A 19,911-nucleotide genomic window follows, 5' to 3' on the forward strand; every position below is an offset into this window, starting at 1 on the left:
AAAATAGCTTTTGTGAAGGACAGACACAGCGACCATTCTTATATATGTGTGTGCAAGCAGCAAAGAAGTGATTGTAATATGAACAATGTGTACTTCTTCCCACTTCTGACAGAATAGACGACATTGTGTCCTGAGCCTGGCAGGGGGTTGGGGGCCAAAATAAAGAAACCAAACCTTAAGTTTTATTACATGAAATTCTGATAAAAAGCACTTCGAAGCCTCTTTCCCATCATCAAAAAACCACACTGGGCAAGATCAGAGCTTAACAGCCAACAAAAAAACACATTCAATCCCTGAGATCATTTTCCTGAAATAGAAAACTACATATGTTTCTCAAATTTCACATCAAGCCACTGCAGAGGCCAGACTGCAGGGCTGATTTGGGCCAAAGTAAGTAAGAGAGAAGGGAGAGAGGAGGGGGATGGGGTGGGAAAGGGAGTAAACAGGAGAAAATGAGCCCGTTCTTCCACATCACCACATTTCTCTAGCACAATCTAAACTTACAAACACCCCCCGTTTCACAGAACTTATAGTTAGGGTTGCTTATCGGACAGCCTTTACTTTGTCAAATTAAGACACATTGCCTTGGATTAGCAAGACTCCTTAAATTCAAAATGACTTCATGGTTGGCTCAGAGTGCAGTGTCTCTAGGGCCAGCCGCCAGGAACACATCCACTGCAGAGGTCCCTCCTCCCCCATACTGACCTACCTGACTTTTCCATGGAGACAGTAGAGCAAAATCCTAAGCAGACGGGCTGTCAATGTTAATTAAAGGTCCAAACACCTCTTTAGAAACTATCTCCAGCTCAATATTTATACAGAACATAAGACTCCTAACAGGCAGGGTTGGGGAGGAGAGGAGGAGGTTAAGGGCGGAAATAGGTTTGAATGGCATTTGGAACCCATTAATTTTTAAAAGACAGGCTGCCACCTTATATAGACCCAGAATGGTTCAAAATGTAACAAAACCAGGAAGATAAATGAGCTGAAGATTGTTTAGAAAGCCTGGCAAGAGTGCTCCACTTTTGAAAAGAATAATATCTGGGCAATAATGAGAGCTGACATTTTGTATTGGCGAATGCAGTTTTTGGCACATTTTAACAATACAGGTTGACAATTTTTTGTATTTAACAAAAGGAAAAGCAATCTTCTAAATGATCTGGGAACAAAGGGCTCCCCGACTGCAATTTCTTTTTTTTTTTTTTTTTTTTTTTTGAGACGGAGTCTCGCTGTGTCTCCCAGGCTGGAGTGCGGTGGCGTGATCTCGGCTCACTGCAAGCTCCGCCTCCCGGGTTCACGCCATTCTCCCGCCTCAGCCTCCCAAGTAGCTGAGACTACAGGCACCCGCCACCACGCCCGGCTAGTTTTTTGTATTTTTAGTAGAGACGGGGTTTCACCATGTTAGCCAGGATAGTCTCGATCTCCTGACCTCGTGATCCACCCGCCTCGGCCTCCCAAAGTGCTGGGATTACAGGCTTGAGCCACCGCGCCCGGCCCCGACTGCAATTTCTTAATAACATTTAAGAATTCTCTTCAAAGGCCCTTGATAATTTACGGAGAAGAAGAAAGAAAAATTAAGAAAAATTTTAAAAGAATGTATATTTTCAAAAAAGAAACAAAATAGAAGTAGTAAAGGAGAAAAAGGAGGAAAGGAAAGGGTACAGCATTTTAACATTAAATTATAGCCCAAGGGGTTAGATTCTAAGGTTTGACTTTAGCAATCTCCTTTTAAAGGAATGAGTTTTAAAGGAAAATCCAAAAGGAGATGTTGGTCAACCCCACTACATCTTACAGACTCAGAACTTTGGGCCTGGGAAGTACTAAATGAATCACCTAATCCAAGGAGCACATTTTGCAGATAAGAAAAGTCTGATATGGGTGCCAGGGGCCCCCGAGTTACCTGGTTGGACCAGACACGAGTCTTTCGAGCTCCAAGCCACACCACTTCTGTATCTTGTGATGTAGGTCCTGAAAACTGCCAAGCCTTCAGAGCTCTAGTGCCATGAATTCCAAGACTGAATACTGATACCTTTAACCAGATTCACTGATCTGAACCTCTACCAAGGTTCTTCAGGCTACCAAGAATCACATAAGTATAACATATTCCAAAAGTATGAAGTTCACAAAATAGTCCACTGACAGAGTTAGCCACCCTGGGTAAGAAATGAATTTAAGAGTTCACAAAGACTGAAATGCCCAGTGTATCCTGAGGGAGGCCTTCTTCGGTCAGGAAAAGGACCCCTGAGCAAGGCATGATCCAGGAAAGTACCCCTTAAAATTTAACTCTTATTCCACAAACTGACTTCACCCTCAGAATGAGACCCTTCTGAGTTTCAGTTCTGTTCCCTGAAAAATGAGATCTAACTCTCTAGCTAATCTTCACAGTTCCAAAACATTTTCAACAGAGAATATAGTATCATATTTATTTGTAAGTGAGGAATCAAATTCAGAGAGAGTTCTACTTTATCATGTTGAAAGAGCAAATGAAATTAAATTCCAAAAGTGATTCAAGGTCTCAGAGAAAATTGTTCAGTAAAGGAAAAGCTATATTGCTGCTCAGTTGGAAAATGACAGTCATGCTAGAGATCATCTTTCAGCCACATAAAATCCATGTCTAGATGTACACAGCAGAGAACTGGGGAAAAAGCTTTATAGAAATGGAACAGATTCAGACTAGTGGTTCTCAGTGTGGGGTGCGCATCATAATCGTCGAGGTCACACAGTTTTACCCTTTCCCCCAAAGGACAGAGATGGGGCTTCTCACCCTTTTCTATCCAGATTTGCTTTACTAATGAAAACAGAAAGAAGCAAGCTCAACCTTCCTCAGACTTTGCCTCAGTGTAGCAGAGAGAGGGACAGTCAGTGATGTGGCAAGTGAGTACAAGTGCAGGGCACAGTCCCTGAGAACCTGTGCCTTAACTCATGCTTCTCATGATGTTAACGCCTCCTACTCCCTCCTACTCCCCCACTGCCTCCAGCTCCACTGACCCAGCATGTTTCATCCTCTCTCGCCCTCCTTGGACTTTAAGCCTCTGAACTCAGGCTGGGCTGGCCTGAAGTCTCCTGGGCACCTACCCATTTCTTCACACCCACAATGTCTCTGAGACGCCTAATTTGGTGACACTCTCCACAGGGAGCCTAAATCAAATCCCCAAACCAGGGAGGAGGTGGAGAAAAAGGTCATCAAACCACAGGTTTACTCGGTTTCTAAATGGTCCCTCTTCCTCACCCCATCCACAAGCTATTTAACTGAGTTTGGATTTATCTTAAAAGTGGCAGAGCAAAACTTTGAACTCAGGATTATTTGGCTCTTATATGGTTTTGAATATTCAAATAAATGTGTACCTATCAATTACTGGATTAGGGAGAGAATGCCTCACAGATGTTTTACTAATATATATGTAAGGAATAAGTGAACGAATGAATGAATGAATGAATGAATGATGAAAATTGTGAGTTACATTGCTCAGATTATATACTACCTCCCTCATGATCACCACCTTCCCCCCTTCTCCCTGTGACTGTCATTGGACTATAAATTTGTGTCTGTGATACTAGTCAACGTAATTTACTGAGAAATTACAACTTTGACTGTCTTTTTACCCACCCCATATCAATTCTCCCTTTTTATTTAGTAAGAAAACCCCAATATTTGGATAGGAAGACACCCAGATAAAAGCCTACACTGCCCAGATTCCCTTTCACCTCGGTTTGATTATAAATCTAGCTGCTGGTCAATAATATACAAGCACAAAGTATGACGTAGGTCTTCTAAGAAGGCTGTTTAAAGAAGGCTTACTCCAATGTGAGGCACAACCTTTGTATGCACCACTCTCACTTCCTTCTTCCTGCTACATGGACTGTGGACTTGATAATGGAAACTTCAACCGCCATCTTGGACCATGAAGTGATCCTGAAAATAGAACTCAGGGCTAAAAAATGTCAAAAAAGCTAGTGTCTTTGATGACTTTATGGGGACATCACAGTAGCCCAAGACTTCATATATCTATATTTATTTACAGAAAAGAATGAGCCCTTATGTATTTAAGTAACTGTTATTTTGAAATTTCTATTATTTCTACTATCATTAGTGAAGAGATAAGGATATTTCTTCTGTAGAGAGTGAAAACACTCTTCTTTCTCAAAAATAACAGTAAAGAATATCTAATATTTACTGGTTATTTCTCAGCACTATCAAATATGCTAAAAAAATAAACTGGTGAGACAGGATGACTGAATCCTTCCTAGAATTTAGAAGAGCTGCTTTAAATACCACTGTTCTGAGAAATCATCCTTCAACACAACCATAAAACCATGCAAATCAAGGAGCTTTAGCATCAAGCATATCAGAGGTAACTGTGCTTCTCCCTCTCACTCTCAGACACCTTTAATTTTTAATGTTATGACATTCCCTGGGGAATCCTTGCCAAAAAAAGTTACTTCTAGGATGATACAAATTCAATCAATTTTACTTTCATTCCACAGATTTATAGTATTTAAAAAAATGAATTCTTAAACCACAATAAGAGACTACTTTCTATCTACTACAATGGGTATAATTTTTTTAAAGAAGAGGGAAACAAGAGCTGGGGAGGATATGGAGGAATTAGAACTTTCATATATTTCTGGTGGGAATGTAAAGTGATGCAGCCATGGTGGAAACATCTGGTGGTTCCTCACCAAGCTAAACTTAGAATGACCCTATGGAAACCGCAATTTCACTCCTTAGATATACAATGAAAAGAACTAAAAGCAGAGACCCAAAGATACTTATATACCAATGTTCGCCACAGCATCATTAACAATAGGCAAAAGGTAGAAATGATGCAAATGTCCACCAACAGGTCCATCAACAGATGAATTGACAAGCAAAATGTAGAATATGCACACAATGGGATGTAATTCTTCAGTCACAAAAAAGAAAGGTTGACACATGCTCCAGCATAGACACACCTTGAAAACATTATGTTAAGTGAAATATGCCAGATGCAAAAGCATAAATACTATATAAATCTACTTAGATGGGGTATCTGGAACAGGCAAATTCATAGCAGACATAAAGTAGATTAGAGGTTAAGAGGGGAGAGGGAGGGATAAAAATAGTAAAGTTTTTATCTGCTCACTCAGCCATGGGCGGTTCATGAGGTCAGGAGTTCAAGACCCACCTGACCAATATGGTGAAACCCTGTCTCTACTAAAAATACAAAAATTAGTCAGGCGTGGTGGCGCACACCTGTAGTCCCAGCTACTCTGGAGGCTGCAGTGGAAGATCGCTTGAACCCTGGAGGCGGAGGCTGCAGTGAGCCAAGATCATGCCACTGCACTCCAGTCTGGGTGACAGAGCAAGACCCTGTCTCAAAAAAAAGAGTGGATAGGTAAAGGGGGAAATGGGGAGTTATTATTTAATGGGTAGCAGTTTCTGTCTGGGGTGATAAGTAAGTTTTAGAAATAGATAGCGGTAATGACTGCACACCATGGGGAATGTAATTCACGACACTGAATTATATACCTGAAAATAATTAAAATGGCAAATTTTATGCTATATGTATTATTAAAATTAATAAAAATAAGTAATGTAATCTCCAAAAATCATTGAATAGTATACTTTAAATTAGTGAATTGTATAGTATGTGAATTATATGTAAATATGTATACTATATATATCTGAAGCTGTTTTCTAAAAAAATCAACTCTTAGATATGCAAATGAGACAGCAGATGAAGAGGCCAAGTACCAAGGAAGGGATGTGGACTGTAGTCACAGGCAGGTATTAATGTGCAAGTTTCTCCCTTCTTCTCCTGCTGCTGCCTCCACTCTCTGGGGAGAATGAGACTTCCACCCGACCTCCTCTCTCCACTCAGAGAAGCACCAGAGGACACAGGGTTGACTTTGCACCCCATCCTCTTACTCCATTTTCTCCAAGAGGGAAGGGGAAATTCATGTAATCATTAAGAGACTGGAATACATTAAGCCACATTTTAAGGGTCACTGTGTTAAAGACAAGGTGATAATAATGAGCTCACACTTTCACTTCCTATGCCCAAGTGTGACCGGCATGGCTTCGCCCTGCCACGTGGTAATCAAACGCAAGCAGGTTTGGATTCATATTGCTAAGGTGCTAGACTTGAGATAGGGTTGGCAAATCGGGTCTTCTTTCTTGCCCCAACTCCTATGTATGTACACATAGCCCTAACATGCAGACAGGGTTTAACCACACTTCTGAGCTGTATTATCTGTCTAGTATATTAGAAGTTCCATACACTAGAGGCTAAAGAGTATTTTCTCAGATAATAAGACAACTTTTCACTCCTCATTTAGCTAATATTTTTTAATGTAGTCTCTATCAGTCAGAACTCCAATGGCAAGAGAGAGTGAGAGGCCCTCTGAATCCTTAACAATAGGGATACCTGTAAGGGAATATGAGGATTAATTTTAATTGCCTTAAGTGTGACAATGATGTTGTGGTTATAAAGGAAAATGTTGTTACTATTGGGTGATCAGGTGGAGAATACTGTGAGGTCTGCAATTTATTTACAAATGATTCAGCAAAATAATCACATGTCTATGTGTCAGAGGTAGGTAAGGTGTGCACTAGAGAGCACAAAAGTAATAAAATGTTAATATTTGATTAATGTAGGTAAAAGGTATAAGGGTGTTCAATATGCCCTTCTCTCAAGTTTTCTGTAGGTTTAAATTTTTCTGAAATTATACTGCAAAAAAATTTTTTAAAAATTCTCACCAAAATTAAAGAAAACACTGAACTCCAATACAAATATTAGCAATTGACACAAATATCATTGAAATATGTAATACTAATTGTCATAATTAGTAACTGACAACGACATACATAAGTGGTTGATAAATATAAGAAAAATTAATCGCATTCAATAATCAAAAATACAAATTAAAATAAGATCCCACGTCAAGCCCAAACCCTTGACAAAATTAATATTGATATAGGATAGAAAACTATACAGATGTCAAAAATATTTTTAGATATTAATATGAAAAATACAACATATTAAGTAAAAAAATAAGTTGTACAAAGCATATTTCCAATTTATTAACAAAAGAAAAATCAGTAGAATAAGAGTCTAAATAATGGTACTGTATTTGAGATACTATGAATTATATTTAGAAAACGATCAACAACCCAACATAATCACCTCCTGACAGATTAGTAAAAACTCACAAGATGAATAACAATACAATAATATCCTTTATAAATCCAAAACACAGAGAACCACACAAATCAGAAACATAATAATTATTTTAAAGGGACTTCAGTTTCTAAAAGCCATAAATTCATCTCTTTAAAGGAAAAGGTAGAATATTTACTAACAACCCACACAGAATTGTACATTATAATGGAGGGGAAAGGAAAAGTAAAATGAATAAGTAGAATATGTAAATTTAATACAAAGAAATATAAGAAAAAATAAACCTAAGATTATAGCAATTCAACCCTGTTTTCACATATGCCACAGAAATGTCTCAGAAATTGTCACATTTAACCTGTAAACCAAACTTACAGAGTGTCTCTTATTTGTACATAAGAAGCCTTGTAAACAATTTATTTTAGTTCAAAGCCATAAAAATGGTGAACTGAGACAAGACAAATAAAGAATAATTCAAAGTAATATATGTAGATACTACAGTCTCAAGAAAATGAAGCACAACTACTCCCCACTCCTTATGTGTGGGCTGCACATAGTGACTTCCTTCCAAAAAGTACAATATGGTGGGGGTGGAAGATAACTTTATAGTGGAGAAACCTGACAAACAGTATCTCAGCCAGGTGATCAAGTTGAACATCAATAGTGATAAGTTGTGCTAAGAGTGTGTACGCTTGATATGATGAGAAAGGTATTTTATCTCTGTGGTCTTCCTCCCAAAAACAAACTACCCAAGTCTCACCATGAGAAAAACATCAGACAAATTTCAATGGAGGGACATCCTACAATATACATGACCAATACACTTCAAAACTATCAAGGGTATCAAAAAGAAAGAAAGACTCAGAAACTATCACAGCCAAGAAGAGCCTGAGAAGTCGTGACTAAATGTAATATGGTAAAAAGGCCATTAGGTAAAAACTAAAAAAAATTGGAATAAAGTATGGAATTTTATTAATGATAATATATCAATATCAGTCCACTAATTATGACAAATGTATCATAATGATATAGATATTAATGGGAGAAACTGGATATCAAGCATATGGGAATTCTATAATGTCTTCACAAGTTTTCTATAATCCTAAAACTATTTTAAAATTAAAATTTTATTCAAAATTGTAACTAAATTTAATAGGACATACTTTTAAATAATTTATATGTCTACCCTTGATCATCTAGGATTAATTTCTCTCAGACCCCCAATGTTAGAAAAAGTTCTACTTCCCTTGAACAGCAGTAAAGTTTTTATCTGTTCTACTCAGTTAATCTTGATCAAGCTCTGTCTTTGCTTTGGCCACTAGGAAGCTTGGAAACAAATTTATTAGTAATTATGAATTCTCTAAAGGTTCTCTAAAGTTCTTAGCTTCAGCTCAGTTATCCTATCATTATTTTCACTCTATTCTGATTTTTTTCTATTTTGTACCACTTTTTCTTATATTATTATTATTAGCCACCTCAAATCTCTTTAGAGGGAGAATTTATACATATATTTTTCAGGCTACAAAAAAATTATACTATTCAAATGTATGACTTCCCATTTCTCATGTCATCAAAATTGTAGACAGTAACCCACTTAATAGCAAGAATGTGGCTAATAACTAAAGCATTCTGCTTCAGTTCTTGAATTGCAAAGCGGTAATGACACCACCTGCTGTAAGGATGGTCATGAGGACTAACAGAGCTAACATTTGCTAAATATGCCTAGCACAGATAAAGGAAAGGCGCTCAATAAATGATAATTACCATTATTATTATTAACAAAAATAGCAATAATTATTTTCATTAATATAAGAAAAAGAATGGAGCTGAATTACAAAGTAATCATGGGCCAATTGGTGATTTTCTCAGTGACCCAGATAAACAAAAGTAGCTGCCATATTTCGGAGGATGAGAACAATAAAAGGGGAGAATGGGGAAAAAAAACAAAAACAAAACCTGAAAGAGAGGAGACGAAAATGGAGAAGGAAGAGAGAAAGGAGAGGTGTTCTTACACATTGCCATTGCCAAAAACAAGTTTGAAAGCTTTTAGACAACGTGAAATTCAATCACTTGTTAGTCTTAACTCTACTAAAATATATTTTTTAAAAAGACTCTCTAGCCTTTTTGGCACTCATTTTCCCCAAAGCCTCCCAAAATAATCACATGTAAGAGCCAAATAAACACCAAATTTCAACCTCTCCTTGGCCCAGAGGATGCCAGGCTGGTGTTCTATTACCCAAAGTTTTTTTTGGAATTGGCATATTCAAATTCAGACCTTCATCTTCCTTACTCTAGAAGAGGGAACAGACAATGTGGATTTTTTATTAAAAGAACCCGTTATTGTGTAAATACTATGTGCTACACGTTTTACCCAGAGAACCTCTAACTCTTTTAATAGCCCTGAGAGGGCTTATGGATGAGGAAATAAGGCTTAGGAAGGTAAATAATTTGCTCCAGGTTCTTGTAGACAGCACATGATGGAGACACTGAAACCAGGTCAGTCTGACCACAAGGACTTCCCTCTTTCCTCTATGCTTAATGTAAAGACTCATTGCCAAAACTGATAGAGAAAGGGAACTAAATGAAATCGCTAACACCTTTAAAAAGCTTTCTCAGCATTGTGTTACAAGCTTTCTCTACAATAACCCCATGGAGCAGGTGTTGTCATTATTTCCATCTATAATCAAGAAAGCTCAGAGGGGCTCCTTGTTTCACCTTAATATGCAAGTAAAAATACAGAAGGGAGAAATATTGAGTAAATAGGAGAGAGAAAGATAGATGCAAGCTGTAAGTGGGCCAGGGGAAAGGGCAACCACCTTTGCAAGAGGAACCTGGTACCCCAGGTCCACAGGCTTTGCTCTCTGGAAGAGAGGGAAATGGGAAGGGAGGTCTCTGAAGGTGCTCACAAATATGGGGTGAGTGGGGGAAGGGGATGATTAACTTATACTAATGAAAATAGAATGAGTCATGAGTGTCACAGCCAATAAAAATGGCAGGGATGACCAGACAGCCAATAAATCATTTCTGAGCATTAAACTTTCTGCTTCCTCAAGGTTTGAGATTGTCAAAGGCAAGGCCAGAAGCCCCCAAGCATGTTCTGATAAGTTAACAAGACGCTCTCCACTTTGTGAACCCAAAAGTATCTGAGACAGATCTCAATCAATCTAGAAAGTTTATTTTCCCAAGGTTAAGGATGCACCCATGACACAGCCTCAAGAGGTCCTGATGACAAGTGCTCAAGGTGGTCGGGGCATAGCTTGCTTCTATACATTTTAGGGAGACACAAGACATCAATCAATACATGTAAGGTTAATACTGATTTGATCTGGATGGATGGGCAACTCAAAGCAGGGGCTTCCAGGTCATAGGTAGATTTAAAAATTTTCTGATTGGCAATTGGTTGAAAGAGTTATTATCAATAGAAAAGAATGTCTGGGTTAGGATAAGGAGTTGTGGAGACCAAGGTTTTATTATGCAGATGAAGCCTCCACTTAAGCTTCAGAGAGAATAGATTGTAAACATTTCTTATGAGACTTAAGGTCTGTCTTGATGTTAGTGTTAGTTGGCTTTTCCTGAATTCTAAAAGGGAGGACTGTATAAGGAGGAATGTCTGACCCCCACCTTCCCATCATGGCCTGAACTGGTTTTTCAGGTTAACTTTGGAATGCCTTTGGCCAAGAGAAGGGGTCCATTCAGATGGCAGGGGGCCTTAGAATTGTATTTTTTGTTTACAACTTTTAAATTCAAAAAATTCATTAGGCCCTTAAAACACTTCCCATCTCTCACTCAGAGTCACATCCTACTTTCATGCATATTCTGTTAGGCAGTGTTATCCAAAGGCACCTGATCATATACTACCTGGGCACTTGTTAACAAACAAATTCTCACATCTCCCATGGAGATTCTGATTCATTAGGTTGAAAACTAGAAGATCTGGGGATATGCGTTTTGAAAAAATCATTCAAGTAATTCCTATAATCCAACTAATTTGGAAAAATTGCTTTAACAGGATTCTCACAAGAAGTTTGCAAGATAGATATAACAATCCCCATGCTATAGACAAAAAGAGTGACACTCAAAGAAGGGAAGAGATTTGCCCAAGGTCACACAACTAGTGTGGTAAAATCAAAGCTGGTAAGTCATATTGTGAGTCCACTGTGTGTATGCATGCCACCACACTTAACTCTATCTGAGCCACAGCTAGCTTCAAAAAGCCCTCTCCTTGGTCCCTGAATATGGCACTGGAAACCAGGAAATGGGACACAGAATACCTAGAGCCATCAGAAAGAATCAGGGAGGCAGTCAAAGTGCTGAGTACAACATCAAAGAAAAAGAGAAGGAAAGTCAGGTTCTCCTCCATCTCTAGTTCCAGCTTTGAGTCCTCTGGGTTTGCAGGCCAATGGGGTATTGCCTATATACATGACAACTAGCACTGCTTGACTAACAAACAAGACCATTTGGCCAAAATGATCAAAACATTTCTTTCATGGATATACAATGATGGAAAAAACCTAGAGAAAGATTCTCTCAGAAATAACTTTGAACAATTAACGTCACACCAAAAGAGGAATGCCCAAGATGATATCTTCACCTACACACTGCCCTCCCCACTGGTGATAACTATAATGGTGACTAATTATACCTTCCAGGGTAAAGCTCACACCACTCATCCAGGGATCTCCTGCCAGAGATGGCATGTACCTGAGGTTTGCAGAGGCCATTTTCACAAGCACATGCATCTCTCTGCCCCGGGACCTTTGGCTAATGATTGTTTAATCGCAAGGAGGTTCGGGGTTGCTGACATTAAGAATGACATGCTTGTGAAACGTTCTCTGCTATCTCCCTGCTAGAAGCCCCTGCTGCTGAATTATCACACCCTATCAACTCACTACAAAAAAAAAAAAAAAATGAGATAGGAGAAATGGTACTGCTATTTCCGGCTTCCCTTGAGTTTAAACAAGAAGGAAAGAGGGAGGATTTGGCCCCTCTCTGAATAAGCTGATTTTAAGATACAATACCTGCCTCTCCTATTATTAGAGGTTTATCTATCCTCTGGGAAATGATTTCCTTCCTCACTGGTTTGTTCAACCCAGATTCTAAATCTTTTTCAGATGAGAAGACCTGCCCTGACCTTATACATCTCCTTAAATCTGAGGTCATCATGACAAGAGGCTTGTCATACTTAGAGATTTCATATCCAATCTGTCTATATATCCCCAAACATACACTCACTCTGTTAATTATAGCAGCCACAATTTCACACTCAATGAATATTTTATACAAGTCTCTGTTGTGTAGCAAATGCTCTATTTTTAACATTCATAATTTACCGAAAAATAGTTGTTGACTTCAACATATATACTTCTACAGTATGGGATAACTGAGGTACATTTACATAAAAAGCAAACAAGTATATAACACATCCATCCAATTAAATCAGCTTCCTTGAATCTCCTAGTTAACATTAGAGGCCAAAATACACATACACACACACACACACACAGATGAGTTATACATCCCACAATGACATTCCAGTCAATAACAGACTGCATATATGACAGTGGTCCCAAAAGATATTAATGGAGCTGAAAAATTCCTATCACCTAGTGACATCTTGATGATCCTGACCCTGTGTAAGCCTTGGATAATGTGTATGTTTGTATCTCAGTTTTTAACAAAAAAGTTTAAAAAGTGAAAAAGAAAGTTAATAGAAAAAAGCTCATTGAATAAGAATATAAAGAAAGTATTTTTGTACAGCTGTATAATGTGTTTTTGTTTTAAGATAAGTGTTATTACAAGAGTAAGAAAGTTTAAAAGTTTATAAAGTAAAAAATGCTACAGTAAGCAAAGGACAATTATTAAACAAATTTTTAAAATAAATTTAGTGTAACCTACATGTACAGTGTTTATAAAGTCTATAGAAGTGTACAGTAATATCCTAGGCCTCTGCATTCAATCACCACTCACTCACTGACTCACCCAGAGCAACTTCTAGTCCTGCAAGTTTCATTCATTATAAGCGCCCTATGTAAGTATGCTATTTTTTATCTTTTACATTGTGTTTTTATTATATCTTTTCTATGTTTAGATACACAAATAAGTACCATTGTGCACAATGGCCTACAGTATTCAGTACAGTAACATGCTCTACAGGTTTGTAGCCAAGCAGCAATAGGCTATACCACACAGCCTAGGTGTGCAGTAGAATACACCATCTAGATTTGTGAAAGCATACTCTATGATGTTTGCAACAATAATGAAATCGCCTAACAACACATTTCCCGGAATGTATCACTGTCCTTAAGAAACGCATGACTCTGTGTGTGTGTGTGTGTGTATGTGTTTATTTTTTCCTTTTATTCATCATGTAAAAAGTGCCTTTGGAAAAACCCACATTTCACTCTGGATTTTTTGCATCTCTTTCAAACGTGAACAATTTTAATGAATGGTCTTCACCTTGGATACTCACATTCCAGGGCTAATAGGAACAACAGTGTTTGGGCATGTGCAGTGGAGGTGGAAGATAGATTCAAGATGTTTCAAGTATGCAAAATCACATGCAGATGTACCAACAGTATATCCAGTCAAAGAGAGTTAAGAAAGCAATATATACACAGACATCCGAGAATGGAAGAATGCAAACACAATCCAACTTGTAATTAACATACCGTGCTGTGACACCTGTTGCCTTCCATGATAAGAAGTCTGGGAGATCAAAGAAATGTCCCGCCTTATCCCAGCAAGTCTCTCTCAAGTTCTGCCAAATTAAATATATATTAGAATCAATTATGGGGTTTTTCTACCATCTCCTCTTTCAATAATATTTCAAATTTTTCAAAACAAAAGCATAGCCAACAATGCCCATTGAAACATCTGTTCAGGAGCTTGGTGGGGGTAGGAATAATATAAAAGCAGTACTTATACAGGAAAGAAAAACTGACAATTCTTGATCCTTCCAAAAATGACCACAATTTCCCTTAAAACCCTATTTGCCAATATGGAGGGATAGAAAGCTGTATTAGTCCATTTTCACACTGCTGATAAAGACATACCCGAGACTGGGTAATTTATAAAGAAAAAGAGGTTTAATGGACTCACAGTTCCACATGGCTGGGGAGGCCTCACAATCATGGCAGCAGACCAGAGAGAGAAATGAGGGCCCAGCGAAAGGGAAAACCCCTGATAAAACCATCAGATCTCGTGAGATGTATTCACTACCATGAGAACAGTATGGGGGAAACCACCTGCATGATTCAATTATCTCCCATCAGGTCCCTTCCACAACACGAGGCAATTATGGGAGCTACAATTCAAGATGAAATTTGGGTGGGGATACAGCCACCCATATCAAAAGCACACTCTGTAAGGTATATAATCCATCTTTCTGGTGAATGGTGATGGACATATAAAATTTCAGAGCAGATATAAGCTGGAAAGAAGCTGTACTCAGAAACTGCCCAACAAAACTAAACGTGCCCTGTCACACAAAATTCTACACATGCCAACTGGTTCCAAAGGCAATAGAAAAAAAGATGGTCCCTGCCCTCAAAGAACTTCCAGTCTAAGTCAAAGAGAATGGCCACATAAGCAAGCCACTGTACATTTTAAAGATTTGGTTCTCTATATTGCAAAATGGCCAGATTTTTTCTTACTGCTGGGCATTTTCTTTCCTTTGCCACTTCTGCCTAAAACATTCATTCCTCACCCACCACCCTCTGCCCTCCCAGGATCCACATCATCCCCCTTCCTCATTTGGTTAACCCTACCCACTGCCATTCCTTGCAGGGTTTCCAGGATCTCCTGCTCAAGTTTAGGGCTAGCTGTCATACAACCCATACCACCCCTACAATCATTTGTGTAATGTTGATATGGTTTGGCTGTGTCCTCACTCAAATCTCATCTTGAATTGTAGTTCCCATAATCCCCATGTGTCACGGGAGGGACCCTGTGAGAGGTAATTGAATCATGGGGGTGGTTACCTCCATGCTGTTCTCATGATAGCGACTGAGTTCTCACAAGATCTGATGGTTTTTATAAGGGGCTTCCCTTGCCTTCACTCTGCACTTCTCTCTCCTGCCACCCAATGAAGAAGGAGGTGTTTGCTTCTCCTTCCGCCATAATTGTAAGTTTCCTGAGGCCTCCCCAGCCATGCTGAACTGTGAGTCAATTAAATGTCTCTCCTTTCTAAATTACCCCGTCTCAGGTATGTTTTTATTAGCAGCGTAAGATCGGACTAATACAAATGTCTTTCTTTCCTGACAGACTGACTATAAGCTCTGTGAGGTCAAGGATCTTGTCAGTCATGTTCACCATGATATTGGATGATTGTCTCCTCTCCTCCACCCCAACTGACAGGACCCTCAGCTGCCAAGTAGAAACTACATAACTCTCATCCCCTTACTACAAGCACTTGGTTGGACCAGGTTTAGACATGTGACCTAGTTGTGCCAACCAGATTTCTTCTCCTAAGAACTTAGAATCAGGACCCAAATGGAACCGTTTCTCTTCTGCCTGTGAATGGAACTGGAGATGAGATAAAGTTGAAAAGCACGAAGTGGCCATTTTCTGCCAAATACCTGAAGAGGTAGAATTTCAAAAACAGAATAGTAAAGAAGACAGAGGCACTAGCAAGAAAGGTTTCCTACCATCCAGACAACTTTCCATGTCCTGATTTCTATTACTCCCTCTCCAAAAAGTTACAAGAAAAGGAATTATAAGCATAGGAGTATCTCTGGGAACCTAAGGGCAACAATGCAGAAGTTCCAAAAGAGGCATATTTCAGTACCTGCCACAGGGTAACACACAGTAGGCACTCAATAAATATTGGTTGAATTACTAGACAAACTGCTGAGCTTCACCTTCCAGTTCCTCTTGTGTGAGCAGTGCTTCAGTTTATAAAGGGCTTCCACATGTGTTATCTCCTTAGAGCAACACAAAAGTCCTGGGCATTATTATATCTATTTTATGTACAACTGGCCTTTATCAGAATTCTGTGAGTTCCTCCTTCATAGTGCTTCCCTAACACTACTATATAAACACCAACATTTATCTATTTACAGCAGATAAATGGTTCTATCCCAAGTGCTGGCCCTATCAAAACAATATCAAAAGAGTTCAGATGTAAAAGGCAAAGTATCAAGCTGATTCTCTGTTACTGTTGTTGTTTTAACTTCCTAAACATCTAGGTGAAAGCTTGTATCTAGAAAGGGACTTGTCCTAAACTTCTCTTTGAACGCCCATTCTAAGATGTTAATGTTAAATAAAGCAAAACTTAAAGATACTAAATATTCCTAACACAGCTAAGTACTAGTAGTATCTCTGTATAGGGTGTAACAAGCCACAATCAGAAAATGGTAGCCTTTGAAACCATGTGAGTCAAACTACCAGAATGCCTTTTGGCTAGTCCCTGAAATCTATTTCCATATGTCTTGTGGTTTCAGCAATCAGTGGTCAGGGAGAGGAGAAAAGGCAGCCTCTTTCTAAAGGTTCCAGAAATCAAAGGCCAGTGACCAGATATGAACCGCCAAACCACCGCAGCAACAACCAGTGCTTCAAGCCAAAGCACAACAATCTTCTTAAATTCAGGCAAAAAAAAAAAAAAAGCTACTTCTTTTAGATCTTGTGTGCGGTCACTAAAGACATTACATAACGACAGCCTTTACCCTGTAGCCACACAGACAGCCACTGTGGGACAACAGAACCCAAGTAGAATGACACAAAGAACTCAAGCCTTTTGCCAAAAAGAGACACTGGGAATAGGAGGAGCAAGGAGTCCAGGCATTCTTTCTTTTTGAGACCACACTAACCGTCACCAATCAAAGCCAGAGATCCCAGCCCAACCTCTACTCTAAGGAGATAACACATGTGGAAGCCCTCTATAAGCTCTGAAGCACTCATCACATAAAAGGAATTGGAAGATGAAGCTGAGCAGTTTGTCTAGTAATTCAACAAATATTTATGGGATGAGGAACTAGAAATAACATGTCGTGGGAAGTCTGAGGTACTCTTAAGGATGTACATGGTCTCGGAAGGGAAGACAGCAGTATTCCCTGCTTTCTCTACAAAAGGGAAGTCTGGAGACAGGCCAGCAAAGAGGAGTAAGGATTTGGATGAGAGGAAATGTCTCCAGAAGGCTGATCCCTTACCTTGAGATGCCAGCAGGCATCTGTGAGGATCCCATGCAGTTTTTGTTGTTGTTTTTGAGACAGAGTCTCACTCCATCGCCAGGCTGGAGTGTAGTGGTGTGATCTTGGCTCACTGCAACCTCTGCCCCCCGGGGTTCAAGAGATTCTCCTGCCTCAGCCTCCCAAGTAGCTGGGACCACAGATGCATGCCACCACGCCCTGCTATTTTTTTTTTTTTTTTTTTGTATTTTTAGTAGAGACAGGGTTTCACTATGTTGGCCAGGCTGGTCTCGAACTCCTGACATTGTGATCCGCCCACCTCAGCCTCCCAAAGTGCTGGGATTACAGGCGTGAGCAACCGTGCCCAGCCCCATGCAGTTTTTTATATTAGGCTACCTGATTCACAAGTGCTTTGTCATCAAATGCCATATTGGCCAAGAGCACATTACCCCCACAGATGGATTTTTAGTCCAGTTCTGCAGAAAAATCTCTCTGTCCCTCCTCTCTGGCCCATACAATCCCAGTCAAAGGCCTCAATGTTACTGAATTAATTCTCTACTTGTAACCACTGGGCCTGCATTAGGATACAGTGATCATCCTCTAAATCCTCCACAGTTTACAACACTGTCCTCATTTAATCTTCAGAGTGGTGCAGAGGCATGTAGGTAATACACAATACTCACACATTAAGGAACTGGGGGTCAGACCACAACGGCTTAGCCCAAAGTCACAGGGTTTCCAGCTCTAAAGTAAATGTTCTTTCCTTCTACTATGCCACAGTTACCACCCTGAACCTCCCACCAATAAGAGGTGTAATTTTGGGCCTTTTGGAAATGTCATAATGGAAGCTACTGCCACTCTTTACAGAAGAAAAGACAAACAAAAGCCCTTTTAAGCACATTTCTGTATAATTTCAATCCTGGACAGCTCACGTAACTTCTATGTACTTACCACTTCCCACGCGTAATGTTGCACGGATTAGAGAGTGCAAGGAACAGGCCCTCGACACACACCAACTTCAGATATGTCTCATTAGGTGATGGCCTAATAGAGTTCAAACCGGGAGCTCTCTGTGCTGAATGAGTTAAGTCTTTCTATCCTCCAGTTACCAAGCAACTAACAAAACTAGTCTTTTCAAGAAAAAAAGAAAAGTGATTTGGGTTATATGACTTGGCACAAAAGCCTTCTGCATTCCAACAACAATCCTTTGAGTTAAGCAATCCCTCAGCTTAAAGCAACCAAAGAGAACAGCTTTTGTAAAAAAAAAAAAAAAAAAAAAAGAAAAAGTCATCTATTACTTCATCAAACCACAGCATTTCTTGGGAGGAGGCTACTACTGAAAGCTCACATAGCTGTGAGTCTAAGCAGAGGGCGGAGGTAGGGCAGTATGTCCAAGATTCAAGGCTGCAGCCACCCTGCCAGCCTCAGGACAGAGAGAAGTAGCTTTCACCCTTTCCCCCCTACTCCAGGGAAGCTGTGAGGTTTCTGCTGCTTCTAGACACTGAAGGAACTCATGAGCGAAATGAGGCAGCTACTGCAATGACACCAGGGTCGAGGGGCAACATGAGAAGATAGGCATGACCAGTTACAAAGGATTATCCAAGTAATCTACTATTTAATTGCAAAGGGATTCTATCTGGGTTATTTGCTGTGAGCAGTAAATAAAAGGGAGGGAACAGCTCCCTAATTTCCCACTCAATAAATAGTACTGCCTGCACATTCCAAGTACTCACGCTGTTGTTTTCCAGCACAACTACCCAAGAAAGAGCAAGACCTTATCTTCACTCTATGTTCAAGACTCCAAATTAGGGCACAGGCCGATAGCCCAGAGAGAAAAGATGTTTCAGGAAGAGACGTAATCTTCAATGTCATTCTTAAAAGAAATATGATGCTGGAAGCATGGAGTAGGTCATAAACCCCAGCCAGAAACTTCTCAGAATGAATAAAACAATTGTGTGTTTCAAACTGCCATGCACACAGACAGAACACCAGAAATATTTCAAGTTAGATAGGCAGATAAGCTGAGAGGTCTGCACTACTAGAGGCATCTTTCTAAAAACATAAAGCTTCCCATTCCATTCCTTTATTAAAGATGGTTCGATATCTCCTCATGGCCTAGAATCCCATTTTAACTCTGTAGTCTGGCTCTCAGGACACTTAACCTGGCTCCAAGTTGGCTGTGATCATTATGATGATGACTTTCTGGGCTCATCTCCTAACACCTTCCATTCAGTTCTCACCTCTTTTACTTTCCCAAATACATTACACTCTTTCATATTTCCAGGCCTCTGTTTCAGCTGGTATCTCTTTCCAGCTGAATTGACTTTCCCATCTTCTCGCCTTATCAAACCTCTGCCCTTGATTCAAATCCAGCTCAGATGTCACCTTTTCTGTGAATCTCTCCATCCCATGCTGTATCCTAATTATTCATTCATATACCTAAATCTACCTCGAAATGACAAACTTCTGAAGGGCAAGAGCCAAGTCTAACTTATGAAAAAAAAATGCAGAGTTTCAGGAGATATAAGAAAACCTAAAGCCAGGTCTTTTCGAGAGAAAGATATACACAAAGGAAGAGATAATTAATAAGATGAGATATGACAATAACGTAATAAGCCTGATACCAAGGT

The 19,911-nt window shown here is 39.4% G+C and overlaps 1 protein-coding gene across 29 annotated transcripts in view; it reads right to left on the bottom strand.

Annotated features, from left to right (window-relative positions):
- The window catches only part of FGGY (FGGY carbohydrate kinase domain containing), a 486,889-nt gene that overhangs the window by 357,862 nt on the left and 109,116 nt on the right, over positions 1-19,911 (bottom strand). For 26 of the 29 annotated variants that reach the window (XM_077988455.1, XM_077988468.1, XM_077988427.1 and 23 more), the window contains one exon: positions 13,826-13,914. In XM_077988455.1, the coding sequence (XP_077844581.1) occupies positions 13,826-13,914 (89 nt within the window). Of the gene's footprint in view, positions 1-709; positions 834-13,825; positions 13,915-18,232; positions 18,338-19,911 lie in introns of those variants that run through there. The other 3 variants (XM_077988499.1, XM_077988503.1, XM_077988502.1) reach the window with 3 other exon arrangements.

This window comes from Macaca mulatta, chromosome 1 (assembly GCF_049350105.2).
Source record: "Macaca mulatta isolate MMU2019108-1 chromosome 1, T2T-MMU8v2.0, whole genome shotgun sequence".
Taxonomy (NCBI): Eukaryota; Metazoa; Chordata; class Mammalia; order Primates; family Cercopithecidae; genus Macaca; species Macaca mulatta.